Source organism: Aphelocoma coerulescens (assembly GCF_041296385.1).
Source record: "Aphelocoma coerulescens isolate FSJ_1873_10779 chromosome Z unlocalized genomic scaffold, UR_Acoe_1.0 ChrZ, whole genome shotgun sequence".
NCBI classification, from domain to species: domain Eukaryota; kingdom Metazoa; phylum Chordata; class Aves; order Passeriformes; family Corvidae; genus Aphelocoma; species Aphelocoma coerulescens.
This window is the reverse complement of record NW_027184085.1, coordinates 63,752,682-63,765,691: the sequence shown is the minus strand read 5'-3', so window position 1 is coordinate 63,765,691 and position 13,010 is coordinate 63,752,682. Positions and strand designations below refer to the sequence as shown.

General features: G+C 36.5%; 1 protein-coding gene across 10 annotated transcripts in view; it reads right to left on the bottom strand.

The window, feature by feature from the left end:
• ARB2A (ARB2 cotranscriptional regulator A) overlaps positions 1 to 13,010 on the bottom strand; it is a 262,147-nt gene that overhangs the window by 124,609 nt on the left and 124,528 nt on the right. For all 10 annotated transcript variants that reach the window (XM_069002274.1, XM_069002273.1, XM_069002270.1 and 7 more), the window contains one exon: positions 5,920 to 6,138. In XM_069002274.1, the coding sequence (XP_068858375.1) occupies positions 5,920 to 6,138 (219 nt within the window). The remainder of the gene's footprint in view (positions 1 to 5,919; positions 6,139 to 13,010) is intronic.

The window sequence follows — 13,010 nt, the reverse complement described above, 5'->3', positions numbered from 1 at the left end:
CTAGTATCAAAACATGCAACTGGTATGCAGTAGGTTAGGGAATGTTATCCTTGTTTTTGGATATCAGCTAAAATCCTTTCGTTCTGTTAGATAAATGATAAAGGATACCTGCAGAGAGCAATCTGCACTGGACCAGAAGACCTACAAGGTCTTTGTAGTCCTTCACTGCACTCAGCCTACAATCAAAACCAGGCAATATTGGAGTACAAGATGTTTGAATGATTTAACTCACTTTTGCCTTCAACAAGTACGTCTGCATTCTGCTGAGCCAGTTTTCTTCACCATTACCTCATGAACTGGCCAGGTTTATGAGCCTGAATCCCATCTGAAAGGAAGGAGGACTCCTTTGACGTGTGAGTGAGAGTCTTTTTTAGCACCATGGGAGCATCATACAGCTCGTAGTGGGAGGAGAGATGCAAGCTGGTTCTTTCTTGTGGAAACTTACATGGCTTGCCTCACATTTTAGGAACTGGATCTCACAATGGACACTTTATTGGCATCATGTAATGAATGTCTGAAAGACACCAAAGCTAGATGGTCCCAATTTATTGCTTTTCTTTGATTAAACCATACTTGTGAAACACAGAACAAAGAGAGGGTATAGCAGAGAGAAGAGCCAATGGTGTTCTTCAGGAGATACAGAATTTCCCTTCAGTGCTTACCTGTGTCTCTGACTTCTCAGTTGCTCAAGGAGAAGAAGACAAATAAAACTATTCAGGATTAGCAGATGCAAAACCTACCATAAGAAATCTTTATAATCTCAAGATTTTAAAAATATCTAAGTTAGCTGCTCATGCTTAATAGCCTATGCATAAATTATTATAACTACTTTAGTTTAAACTCTCCATAGTTCAGCCATTTAATGTAAGATGCCTGTTCGTCGTAGTATCTATAGAATGAAACATGACATATACATATTTTTCCTGATTTACAGAAACTATAGGAACTTAAAGCTTATCTGACCTTTTAGGAACAATGTGGAAGCCTAGCTGCAGGTGCTAACTGTCATGGTAGATGTTTAATTTCCAGCTGCTGGCCCAGGATGGTGAAGATCTCTGGTGGCACACGTTCTGAAGACCAGATCTCACCAGGTGCTCCTGGCACACTCAGAATGTCATTACGTGTTTATGTTCCAGCACCTGAACTGCAGTGTCTTCTCAGCTCTGAATGCCCAGCGCCCAGCCCCAACATGGGGCAAGAACAACAACACCATGGCAGTTTCTAGGCAGCTCTCATGAGCTTTTTACTATCAGCATGATTTTGCTGTTGCTTACAAGCAAAGGAGATTTCTCAAGAACATACAGAACTAACAGGCTTTAAAAGTGGGCAGAGTAAAACCATGTGTTATTTCAGAGGTATCTATAAAGAAACACTGGCAGTTGTAAAAGGGGAAACAAAACAGGCATTGTTTGTTGAAGGGGCAACAAAACATCTGCATGAGACTCTAGAGGTTGAAGTCCTGATGCCCACGTGTGCCACAGGCATTCTCTGCGCTGAACCTGTCCCCTACCTCTCAGGAGCTGTTTGTCTAGAGCTTGTCATTTTGTCTCCTCTGGTGGAATAAAGGGCTTATTAGCTTTGTCTCAGCAGCAGGCTAATGTAGTCACACAGGCTTTGGACAAGAGCAGGCGTGCACCTTGCCAAATCAGAGGGTAGGTCATTGGCCCAGAGATGGCCACAGGGTGAAAACGGCAGCGGGTGGGACTGCAGCTATGTTGGGAAATGGCTCAATCTTCAATGTGAAAGAAATCCATGGCACTGAAAGGTCATCCCACATAAGCGGACATTCTGCCGTGACTTTCAGTCAGGCTATGCTTCATGTCAGCCACACTGAACAATGAGCAGAAATGGCACAACTGTGCTTGCACGCTTGCCAGGACTTCCCGTATGCCAGCAGTCATTGCTTACTTAATTGTATATTAACACAACTGCCTTCTTCCTAAATACTGGCACAAATCATCCAGATGTATCCATTTTTAATAAAACAAATTAACTGGTTGCACATGATCTTTTCCTATTTAATCTCTCACAGAAGATAGGAGAAATTATTTATGAAAAGTATGTTACATCCAAGATTAATTTCACTAATATGCTGTTAATAGAAATGGCGCTGTTATAGATTGTGCTATAGTAAAAATAATATTTGCAATAAGAATTATTCAAGCAGATAAGCTCAGTGGGGAAAAAAAAGGACAAAATTCCTAGCATACAGGCTTTGGAAAATCTTATCCCTTTTGTCCACAAAACCTGACCCTATTAGTTGGTCTGATAAAAGTGATCCTTCCTACTTCTTCCTTGGTTGCCTCTTTGATATCCTTCAACTGTTGGGGAAACAATAATATTGCAAATTACTATTGCTATAAAATTATGCAATTTATATTTTCTCTTTATTAATATTTCAGAATCAACTCAGTTTACTTATTTAAGTGGTGAAAGCAGTTTAGAAGGGGGAAAATACTAATTTACATTTTTAAGTATCTTCTAACATAGAAAAGGCACTGTCAGTGTGAAAATCTTCAGAGAATGGGAGATGGCTGAGAATGGAAGTAATAATCATGTCACATTTAAGCCTGTATGATCTGCTTCCACAGAAAAAGGTTAGAGACCAACAAATTCTCAGTTTACTTCAGTAACAAGTGAAGGCTGGCTAGCGTAATAAGTTTCTGGGGAGAAAGCATTAGCCCGTATGTACAGAGCAGCCTCTGGTGGTCTAAGAAAAAACAGTAATACTTATAACGAAGGATAGAAATATGTTTTTAAAAAGGATGTATGTACATATTTAGCTATTATACTCAATCCTCCATTCAACACATTAAAAACCAGATGCTTTTAAAATGATCTGTCAATATGCTTGTTAAAATCTGAATAGTAAGAGTATTAAAATTCATATGCATTCATTAGCACATTATATAAAAGTAAAATGCTTGTGTTTAATCATTCCATAAAAGTATTATAGTCAATGCTGATTATCAAAAAGTTTTTTTTCTTGGTTTGCATTGCTAAAATTGAAATCAAATTTACAAGAATGTTACAGAATTGATGACATTTTCTGTCTTCACTTGTGAATTCAGTTGGCAGATGTTTTCAAGAACAAAAAAATCTGTCTTATTACAAAACATATTAAGCAGGTTTTCCTGCCATAATGTTTGACATGATGTTTATTACCCAGACCAAATCAGTTCCTTTAACAAGCCATAATGTATGCCAGAAAGTACATTATTTCATAGTTAAGGAAACTTCCAGCATGAAACAGTAAGTACTTTGATCTTTCAAAAGCACTATATGCTTAATGCACTACACACTGCCACAGTCATTTTTATTTATACTCATTTTGTATAAAAATACAGTGCAGTTTGATATTGTATATTTTAAGACTCTGCTTTTACATATTCTTGAATACCCCAGCTATTTTTTTTACTATGAAAATAAAGAAAAAACTTAAAGATAATGATCAAGGAAGAGTTCTAATTGTCCAATTCTTGGCAAATGTAGCTGCACAAGTAGGAACATCAACCAGACAGCTTTAATTTGTTCAAATGGCATTGCCTCATCGGATCACAACAGATCTCAGTGACCCTACGAGAACATAACTGAGGATACATATTCCTGCTGCTTAAGTGTCTGAAATAATTTCTCCAGCACATTTAATACAACCATATTTTCCTTCAATGTTAGATAAAGTTAAAGCCTTCCTGTGAGGAAATTTTTAATCTAGTCTATCTGTACCACTTTTTCCTACTTAGCAAAGTTGACATAAGGCCTGCTTAGGTTTTTCAAAACTCTTTGATGAGATCATTACAAATCATATACCATCCTTAAATATCTGTGTTGAGTGACAGCATGTTTTATTTTAAGAGCCTACTGAGTCAAATGTACACTATACTATACAGCGAGTAAAGATTGTATATGAATTGCCCCTTGAGATCACTGCAAACCAGCACCAACACTGTCCCACAGCAGCCTGTGGAGGCAAGTCCCTGGGTGCAGGCAGAGAGCAATCCTATGGACTCAAGCATGGGAGGCACGAAAATTGCAAATATGGCATTGCACCTCTTGCAATTCCTACAGACTTAACAGTTCTGACCAACAGAGTAAATGGAACCCTACTGATGGTCCAGTTTTGTTTCAGAAACTGATAAGCAGGGAAATTGCACTGTTTTGTCCCACAATATACTAAAGCAGGTATGTTTTTCTTTCTGTTTCAAAAAACTATCTGTACTAGAGTCTATTAAGAAAAAAAACCCCAAAATAATTATTTCAGAATACAACACCAGCTTCACCAGAAAACCCAATTTCAATCAATTGGCCTGAGGAAGGAGACCACCAATCACACTTTCACTAAAACATATATTACTTCTTTCCTTGATTTGAGGAAAATCAAATAAAGCAAATATCAACAGTCATATTTAGGGCACAGAGCTGTGCAGAAAGGAAAATGAGATGGAGTTATATATTTTTTATTTTGGGGGGTCAAACCTCCCGAAGCCAAATTTCACGCCTCATCAGGCAAGAGTCATGAGAAGGTAGAATTGCTAAAAAGGTTGATAAAAAGGTTCACTTTCAACAAGGGAACACTGAATCTCCACGCTGACTGGACTTCTGTTCAAACAATACAGCAACGTTGTCCACTGGATTCTCGTGGACCTTAAGACTGGTTTCCCCTCTTAAGAAGGAGAGTTTGGCTAGTGGGCAGAACAGCATCTCATAAAAAAACAGCAAAGAGAAAACACAGTACCTTTTGGTGACTTTGAACATATATACCCGCGTTCTTTTGTTTCCCATACTCAGGTATTTCTCAAAAGACACAGTAAATATTTATGGTATTAATGACAATCTTGTATCCAAGTTACTAACCCTTTTAACTACCCAGCAGAGTTAGATTTCTTCTACAAAAATTATTATGCTAAAAAAAATTAATAGGGGCATATTAAAATTTAAGATGATTCTAACATGTATTGTGCTGGATTTTTCTGTTTCTCACCAGAAAGGCATATGTTTTTACTGTTTTACCTTCACTGTGGAGTTTCTGATGTGTTTTACAGTTGAATGAAAATGCTAACTTTCATAGTAAGGGTTTTGGAAATTGTATGACTCAGTCTGGAATGTATTATACATAGTATGTATATGAAGCAGAATGTGCCAATGTGCAAATAATATTGTTTGTGCCCCCTGCAGAATTAGAAATCCTCGGGTAGCACTGTTATAATGATCCCATGCTGGTAGCATTACAAAGTGCAAAGGTTCACTGAGTCAGAAAAGGGCAAAGGACAGAGTTTCTTCATCATACCATTCTCAAATTATTCTAGCCTAAATATTTATTAATATATTAGCAAGATTCCTCCTTTATCTGCCTTTAGAAGTTCAGCTCAAACACAATGGATGGCTGCTCATATAAAAACAATACATTACAGGATAAATTTGCTACCACACAAGATGAACACTGGTATTTTCCACAATACATTATTAATTCGGCAGGTGATAAAAAACTATCAGGCTATAAATACTGCCTCCCCGATATAATACAATATAATACAATAAATGCATACATGTGAAGCTAATATGTTGCCTAAGCTTCACTACAAAGTTTTCCGTATGAACACCTCTCTTTATAAAATTGTTTTTACTAAGTCTTTCTTAAATAATTTCTTTCTTGATAACCCCAGTGAGTTCCTCTGGGGTTTATTTGAAGTTTCCCTTTGAAATTAAAAGAAATGTTTTGTAACACTTCCAAAACATCACAATCAATAAATGACCAAAAATATCAATAGAATAAAGAGATAGGAATTCTGTATAAACTCTTGAATGCCATCTCAGTAATGTATTTGTTTTTAAAAAAGCATGCTATTTATTAGCCAATAGAGGCAATAAACATATGTATACATCAATAAAGAAGGGCAAACAAAACCAAAAGAAACTTACTCTAATATAGATCTGCATAGTTTCCTTTTCTTTTTGTGGATTTCGATACTTTTCGTAGAAGTCACGTCGCTTCTTTGTTTCCTTCGGGATTTTATCTTTTCTTTCCCTCTTTTCTGCAGGTTCTTCTGAGATATCAGAAGACAGCTGTATTTGGGCTTTTGTCTTCTCAACTTCAATATAGTTCTCATTGGGATTCAGAACTATTACTCCATAGCCTTCCTGTTTTAGAAGAGAGCCACACGCACACACACAAACAAGAAGAAATGTGAAAAGGGAGATTTAATGCTTGAAAATGCTTTGCATATACTTTAATGCTCTTTAGAACTTTTTTATTTATTTCAGAAACCTCACACAACATCATTTATAGAAGGGTTTTAAAGAATATTCTGTCATTAAAGGGATTTTGATGTGTGAATATGTATCTGTGCATGTACTTATGCTCATACACATCCCTCAGCATCAGAAAAGTTGCCTGTTTTACCTTTAAAATAATTTAGTATGTTGTTTTATTCATAAGCACTTTATATGACTTTTTCAGAAAACAATACAGGAACTAAAAGCAAAATGTTGCTTTAAGAACTCTACATAATAATGAATAAAAAGCTTTATGCCCAACCAGTAAAAACCTTTAAAAGAAAAAGAATTGAGAGATTTTATATACAAAGGTAGATACATTAAAGAAAGCATGTGAAAATTATTCACCACATTTTAAAATACCAAAACCTTTTGTCTAGCTGACAATAAGCACACCATGCAGAGGCAAATAGCAGCAGTAACAATGAATCAATACCAAAACTGATTCAGTAGTATTGCTTACAAGTCAACTCTCTATAGTGGGTCTGACTTTTTAGTGCATCTTTAAATCTGCTGTAGAAGTTCACTGGGATTATGCTGTATATTCAACAAATCCAGAGCAAATGTGCGACCTGCAGGATGCTTTTCAGCATATAAGGTATATTTTTGTGCTGCAGGAAATGAGCTGGTTGAAAAAATATGAATTTATGAATGAGAAATAAATCTTGAATTAATCAGCCAATCAAATTTAAAGATTTTTAAATGATGGCAAATCACAGTATTTGTGGAAGATATAATTGCAAATGAAGGGAAAAAAGAGAAGCACATGCATTTAACAGTTGTGTCCTTAAAGTTAACATGGGTTCCCAGTCAAAATCAAGCTATCCTTTAGAAGTAAATTTTAGTAAATACTTACTTTTTGGAAACATCTATATTAATTATCTAATGGAACAGCTTTATTCCAGCTTTTCACTTGGTGCTTCATTTTGCACTCGGTCCAGGCATGAGGATCAAAAGAGGTCCCCCATACCTAGCTGCCCAGAGCAAACCAACTCCACCCCAACAAAAGATACTTTATTTGGGCTTGCTTTATTCTCATCTGTAGAGCCATTCACAAACCTTGTAGTTCATTGTGGCCACTGTCAGGTAGACAGATTGTCACTCAGTGATTTTCTACAGTTGGACACACTCGACTAGTTATCAAAATCTCATCTGAAGGGAGTTCCTACCCCTCGTCCTTGTGCCCTTCTCAAACGTCTGCTGTAGCTTCTCCTCCCACCAAAAATCATGTTAAAGGGCACAGTTGCACTCTGCTAAACAGGGTGAAAGAGAGGCATGCAGGATACTACCTCTGGCATAAGTGACGTAGTCAAAAAAGATCACAATAGGCCAAAGCGAAAATTGTCTCTTTGTTAGATACAGCACCGTAACAGGTCTCCTGTCACATGATTCCCCTGCCCTGCCTGCCATGAATTCAACTGGGATAAATATAAACAAACAAGCAAATATATAAATAAACAATAGGGAAAGAGAGAAAGAAAATAGAAAATGAAAGACAAATTTTAAAATCTATCCACGCCATGCCTGGCCGTATTAATGCCCAATGCTGAACTATGAACATATGAACTTTCCAGCTTGGAAAATTCTGATGCCCAAAATTCATCACGGAGAAGAATATGGCTTACAAACATTCATAAATTCATATGAAAGGATAGTTTTTGAGCTTGCTATTGCCAGTTTTTGCAGTACTTGGCAGGCTGGTAGTTTTGGAGCTCTTCATCTTCTTGACCTGCTTGTTTTGAGCAGAGACGTTCTATGTATTGATTTGTTTTGCTTTCTATACAATGTGAAATGCAAAATTCATGTGTTTATTACAGATCTACAAGTGTTACAGGGATTTGAAACTCTGTCCACTTTAACCTGATCACCAAACAGACACACAAATCATCAAAGAAGTGGAATTTGTCTAAGTTATTGATCATGTAACTTAAAATTACATGACTCATTTGTCCCATTTTCTGAGGACACAATGTCAATTTTTCACATTGATATCAACAGGTGAAATATTATTCTAATTTTAAATTCACTATTTTATAAATCAATTAAAGGATTTTTATCAAATCTATTTTAAGCACTGTAACATGACCCCCTTTATTTTTTTTTTACAATTTCTCATAGATAGCAGGCCTTTCCTGTCAGCAGAATTAAAATAATTAAGTAATAAGTGAGCTAAGATTTTTTTTCCCCTCAATTATGGGAAAGCCTAAGTCTTTCTCTTTGGAAAGTAATCTCTTTTTGGACTGTTTTGCTTACATGATAGGGTGTATCTCCCTTTCCCTTCAACTTCTGCATCCTAAATTTCAAGATGAAAACAATGGCACCAGAAAGAAGATTTGAGAGTAACATATAAAAATTGACATGGAAAAACAAAACGACTGGTAAAATATATCTAATTACAACCTCTCTCATTCAGCCTTTATTTGAGTATTTGCTACTGAACAGGAATACTCAGAACTAAAGAACATCACTGTAAACAATGCGGCTTTTAACTTCAATTAATTTAAAAAAAATGTAATTTATGTGGGCACAGCTGCAATGTTGAAGTTTAATGCAATCAGAAAACAAAAAAAAAGGAGGAGCTCTAATGTAGTGAATTTGAGAAGACTGCAAGTCAATGCAAAACTCAGAACATGAGACCACTAATATCTCAAAAAAAGGCCTTTAGCAAACTTTAATAACAGATGAGATACAGTCTTTGGCATAACTGTTAACAAAGAGAAAAATCACATTCATTAGAAAGCATCCTTTAAAATGAAAGGCATGTTCAGAAATACTTTTTTGCATGCAGGACTGTAGCAATCTTTTTTCACCATATACAGTATCTTCATGCTGCAAAGTATTAAATGTGCCATTACTACGTATTAATTTACTATTTGTTAATTTGGTGCTAATGCAGCTATACTAAACAAATCAATGTCATTAAAAATACCAATTTCAGCCATGATGATCTTACATCATTATTAAAACACAGTGACCTATGACTTCAGTAAGTACCAATCAAGTAGGAAGGTTTCTAAATCTCTCCACCCTCAGTGGTATTAGGTGGTATGCAAACATTAGGTATGTTTTCAATGTAATAGTTTTCTCCTGTGTGTCCAGTGTACACAGAAAGGGAAACCACTCTCTTAAAAAGTTTTTTCATGGTAAAATGCTGAGCTTTAAGTACAACTACCCCCCCTCCCACCCCCATCAATCTTCAGCCATCAGTGTACCTGTGATAAGACCTTGTAACTAGGACAGACACTGACAAATAGAACTCCCAGCCTCTAATCTACAAAATTACAGTTTCTCTCTCAGACTAAAGCACCCAATTAACATCTCTTCCCCCACATGATAATGCTTCAAGGTAAGTGAAATTCAATCTACACTGACTCCTACCATTCTCCAGGTTGCTGCTTCTGGAGGTAGAGGATTGTGATGACAAAATGAAAAGCAGGCTTACAAAGTCAAGAGTTGGAAAGAATCATGTATCTCTGTTACAACACCTTTACTACTAAGTCAGAACAATGTAGAAGGGCCTTTTCCATTATAATACATGAGTCAGAAATGGGGGATTGCTTTCTGCCTCTTACTGGAAGTTCAAGGGTAAGGTTAAAAAAAGAACTTCAAAGTATTTAAAGTAAATCCCAAATCTTTTGAAATTTCCCCTGCCTGGCACATGAATACTGAGCTGAGACCATTCAGATCTGCATATTAATCCACCAGGGTGGGACACCATATGTGACAAGAGAGGTCAGAGCTGGAGAGGTGTCTTTTGAACTATGTAACTATCTTTTTGGACTGTGAGTGAGGATCTGAAAGAGATCACTCTCCTATACTTGATCAACCTGAATTTTCAAGTTCAGGTTTCTATTTGGATGGTCAGCAGCAAGACCAGAATTATTTCCTTGGGGAAATACAACTCAAAACTCACTGCTTTTAAACCTGCCTGTGGTTAAAACAGACACAGCAATGTCCATTCATCTTTCTGAAAGAATTATGCTCTGTTCATTTCCCATCTTTACTGCAAGAAGGGTACATCTATGTCACTATTGCAACACTGTAGGTGCAACAGCAGGATGAGGTCATGACAACCAATCAGAAGTCACTAGTGAAGCGTTAAAGTAAACATAGCTGTTGGAGATGCAGCTCAGCTTGAAAAATGCCCCCTCCATTATTTGAGCAATTTTCTCAAGACGTGACCTGTGACTGAAACGCCTGAAATGTCAGTTGATTCCGCTTTCTGTTTCCACCCAACATACATTTTGGCAACTGCACCCTGCTAACATTGCGATATTTCCATTCCAGATACACCTCAGCCGCCTGAATTCCAGCACTGTGTCCAAGTGTGTAAAAATGCCATGCTTCTGCCAAACACACTTTGTCCCACTAAGTTCCAAACTTCAAACAGCTCATCAGGTTAGGCAGGAAAAGAAAACGTGCCACAAAAAGATTTTAGAGGACCACCTGTTGTCTATTATTTTTACATAGCACTTACTCATAAATCATAACACAGGGTAATTAATCAAGCTGTCAAAGAGAAGGTCAAAGGTTATGTGGGCGAGTCAGAAGGTCATGCATGGGCTGATAGAGGTCAGGGTCACACTGCATTCCTCATTATCAAGTTGGGATGAGAGACGGCCCAAGCAAACAAAAGTGAAAGCAGATGGAGAACTAAATGGATAAAAAAGAGGAGAAAATTTCGCAAACAAAAAGAAAAGTGGAAGAATGTGAGTTACCTTCAAACAAGGAGGAGAACAGAGCAGAAATACACAGAGATGTTCTCAAAAGACTGCACATAATACAAAGAAGCTACAGTTTGATTATTTAAATACACTTACTATAACTTTCCATCCAATTTTTTTGCAAATATTAAGCGATGCCACAAAACATGTGCGGTAGTTTTGCTTCCATTTCACATCTGAAGTCAATATTTTGAAGGTGAATTAAAAAAAGGAACATTTTAGTGTGATTAATGCAGATGGAGATGTGAAATTGCTTCTAAATGCTTAAGTTTATTCTTGTTTACAGTGACAACCAATAGATGTTCAATAATTTGAACAATGTTCAATTTGAACAATGTATAAAGAACTGTACTTTCATATCCACGAATCTTTAAATACACAAAGCATCATAAAAGTCTTTCTAGATGACACAGCATTTATAAAATATTCTATCATTACGCTGACTTGAATTAGATGCAGAATACTGTACAAAATTAGCTGTCACCCTTCCCTCAAAATCTTTGTTAATCTCATTTTGAATGTTTTCAGCTTTATCAACACATGCATCAATGTCAGCTCCTTGGTTACTGAACCGCTGTACTTGGAAGAAGATATAATTAAAATGTTTTGGCACAGAAAAGGTGAAATTGTATCTTCTCCTGGTCCCTGAGGAGTCTGTAAAACATGTAGGATATATTGACAAACACACACCCTTGTCTAGAGCCCTGACATCCCAGGTCACCCAGCTGCTATTTATTTCAAAACATTCACTTTACACTTAGCCAAACTGCCACCTGCTGTGTAACTAACTTTTAATGGATATTAGAGCTATAGAAACAATAAACTCTTCATTTCCTTTCTGTTACTGCCTTCTAAGTCATCACTGCATTACGTCCAAATCTATTTGCATGCAGAACTGTGTTCATCTTATTTCACAACCTTTATGCTGGAAATTATTAAACATGCCATGACTATGTCTTACTTTACTATTTGTTATTTGGTGCTAGTGCAGCTATACTAAACAAATCAATGTTCAAGGCTACAAAAACCTACCAGAAAAGCTGTTCCCACATTTTGGGTTTACTGTTGAAAAGTTTTGAGAAGAATTAATGTTTTACATCTCTCTATAATTAGCAACCCAAATATGTCTGTGTGTTAGATCTGCAACCCTGTTTTATTCTGTTTGTTCGCAAGGTCAAAACTGAATAAAAACATCCATGAATTAAAAGGATTTTTACATCCTCAGTTGCTTACTGTATTCTTTGTAGGGAACTTCCATGCCTTTACCAGCACTAGTTTCTCTAGGATTTGCAGCAGAAAATTATTTCTCATGGCAAGTGAGACACAAGAACCTAGCATTAATTTAATTCTGTGAATTAACAGAAAGAACTCTGTTCATGTTCAACTACTGCTTCAAACATTGTTTAATAAACATCAGACCGACCACCTCTCCCTGATGTGGGATTTGGGCTATTTGGAGAAATTGCTGGCGACTGAATGGAAGTGAATCCACCCCAGCCATACAGGCAGGATACTGGGCTGCAAACAATCTGTCCATAACAACTGCTCAGGATGTAAAAACCAGCTTCTGCTTTTCTTCACGAAGTGCAAAGAAGCTCTGGGGTCCATACAACCTGTGAAAGAATGAACTCACCAGTTTGTCCTCAAGATATCCTACAGGAACCCCTTCTGTAATTAAAGTCCGTACTCCAAAAGTTCATCCTCTCTCCTACTGCCTTAAAAACCTATTTTAATCTCTTTTCCAACAGAAGTTTCAAATGTTTCAGAGGGGTACAAGAAACAAGAACTAAGATTTTAATGAAAACGTTATTTATATTTACGTAGAACTTTTTGAAAGCAACAAACCAGAAATAAAGTAATTAAAATAATTTTAATAAAGCCCATATGAATAACAAGCAATTATTTTTTCTAATCAATCTATCAATAAGGAAACCAAGGAGAATATCAGTTACCTACTGAAAGTTATGCTTAAATAAGGTGCAGATGCAAAGCTGGATTGCCGGGTTTTTTAAC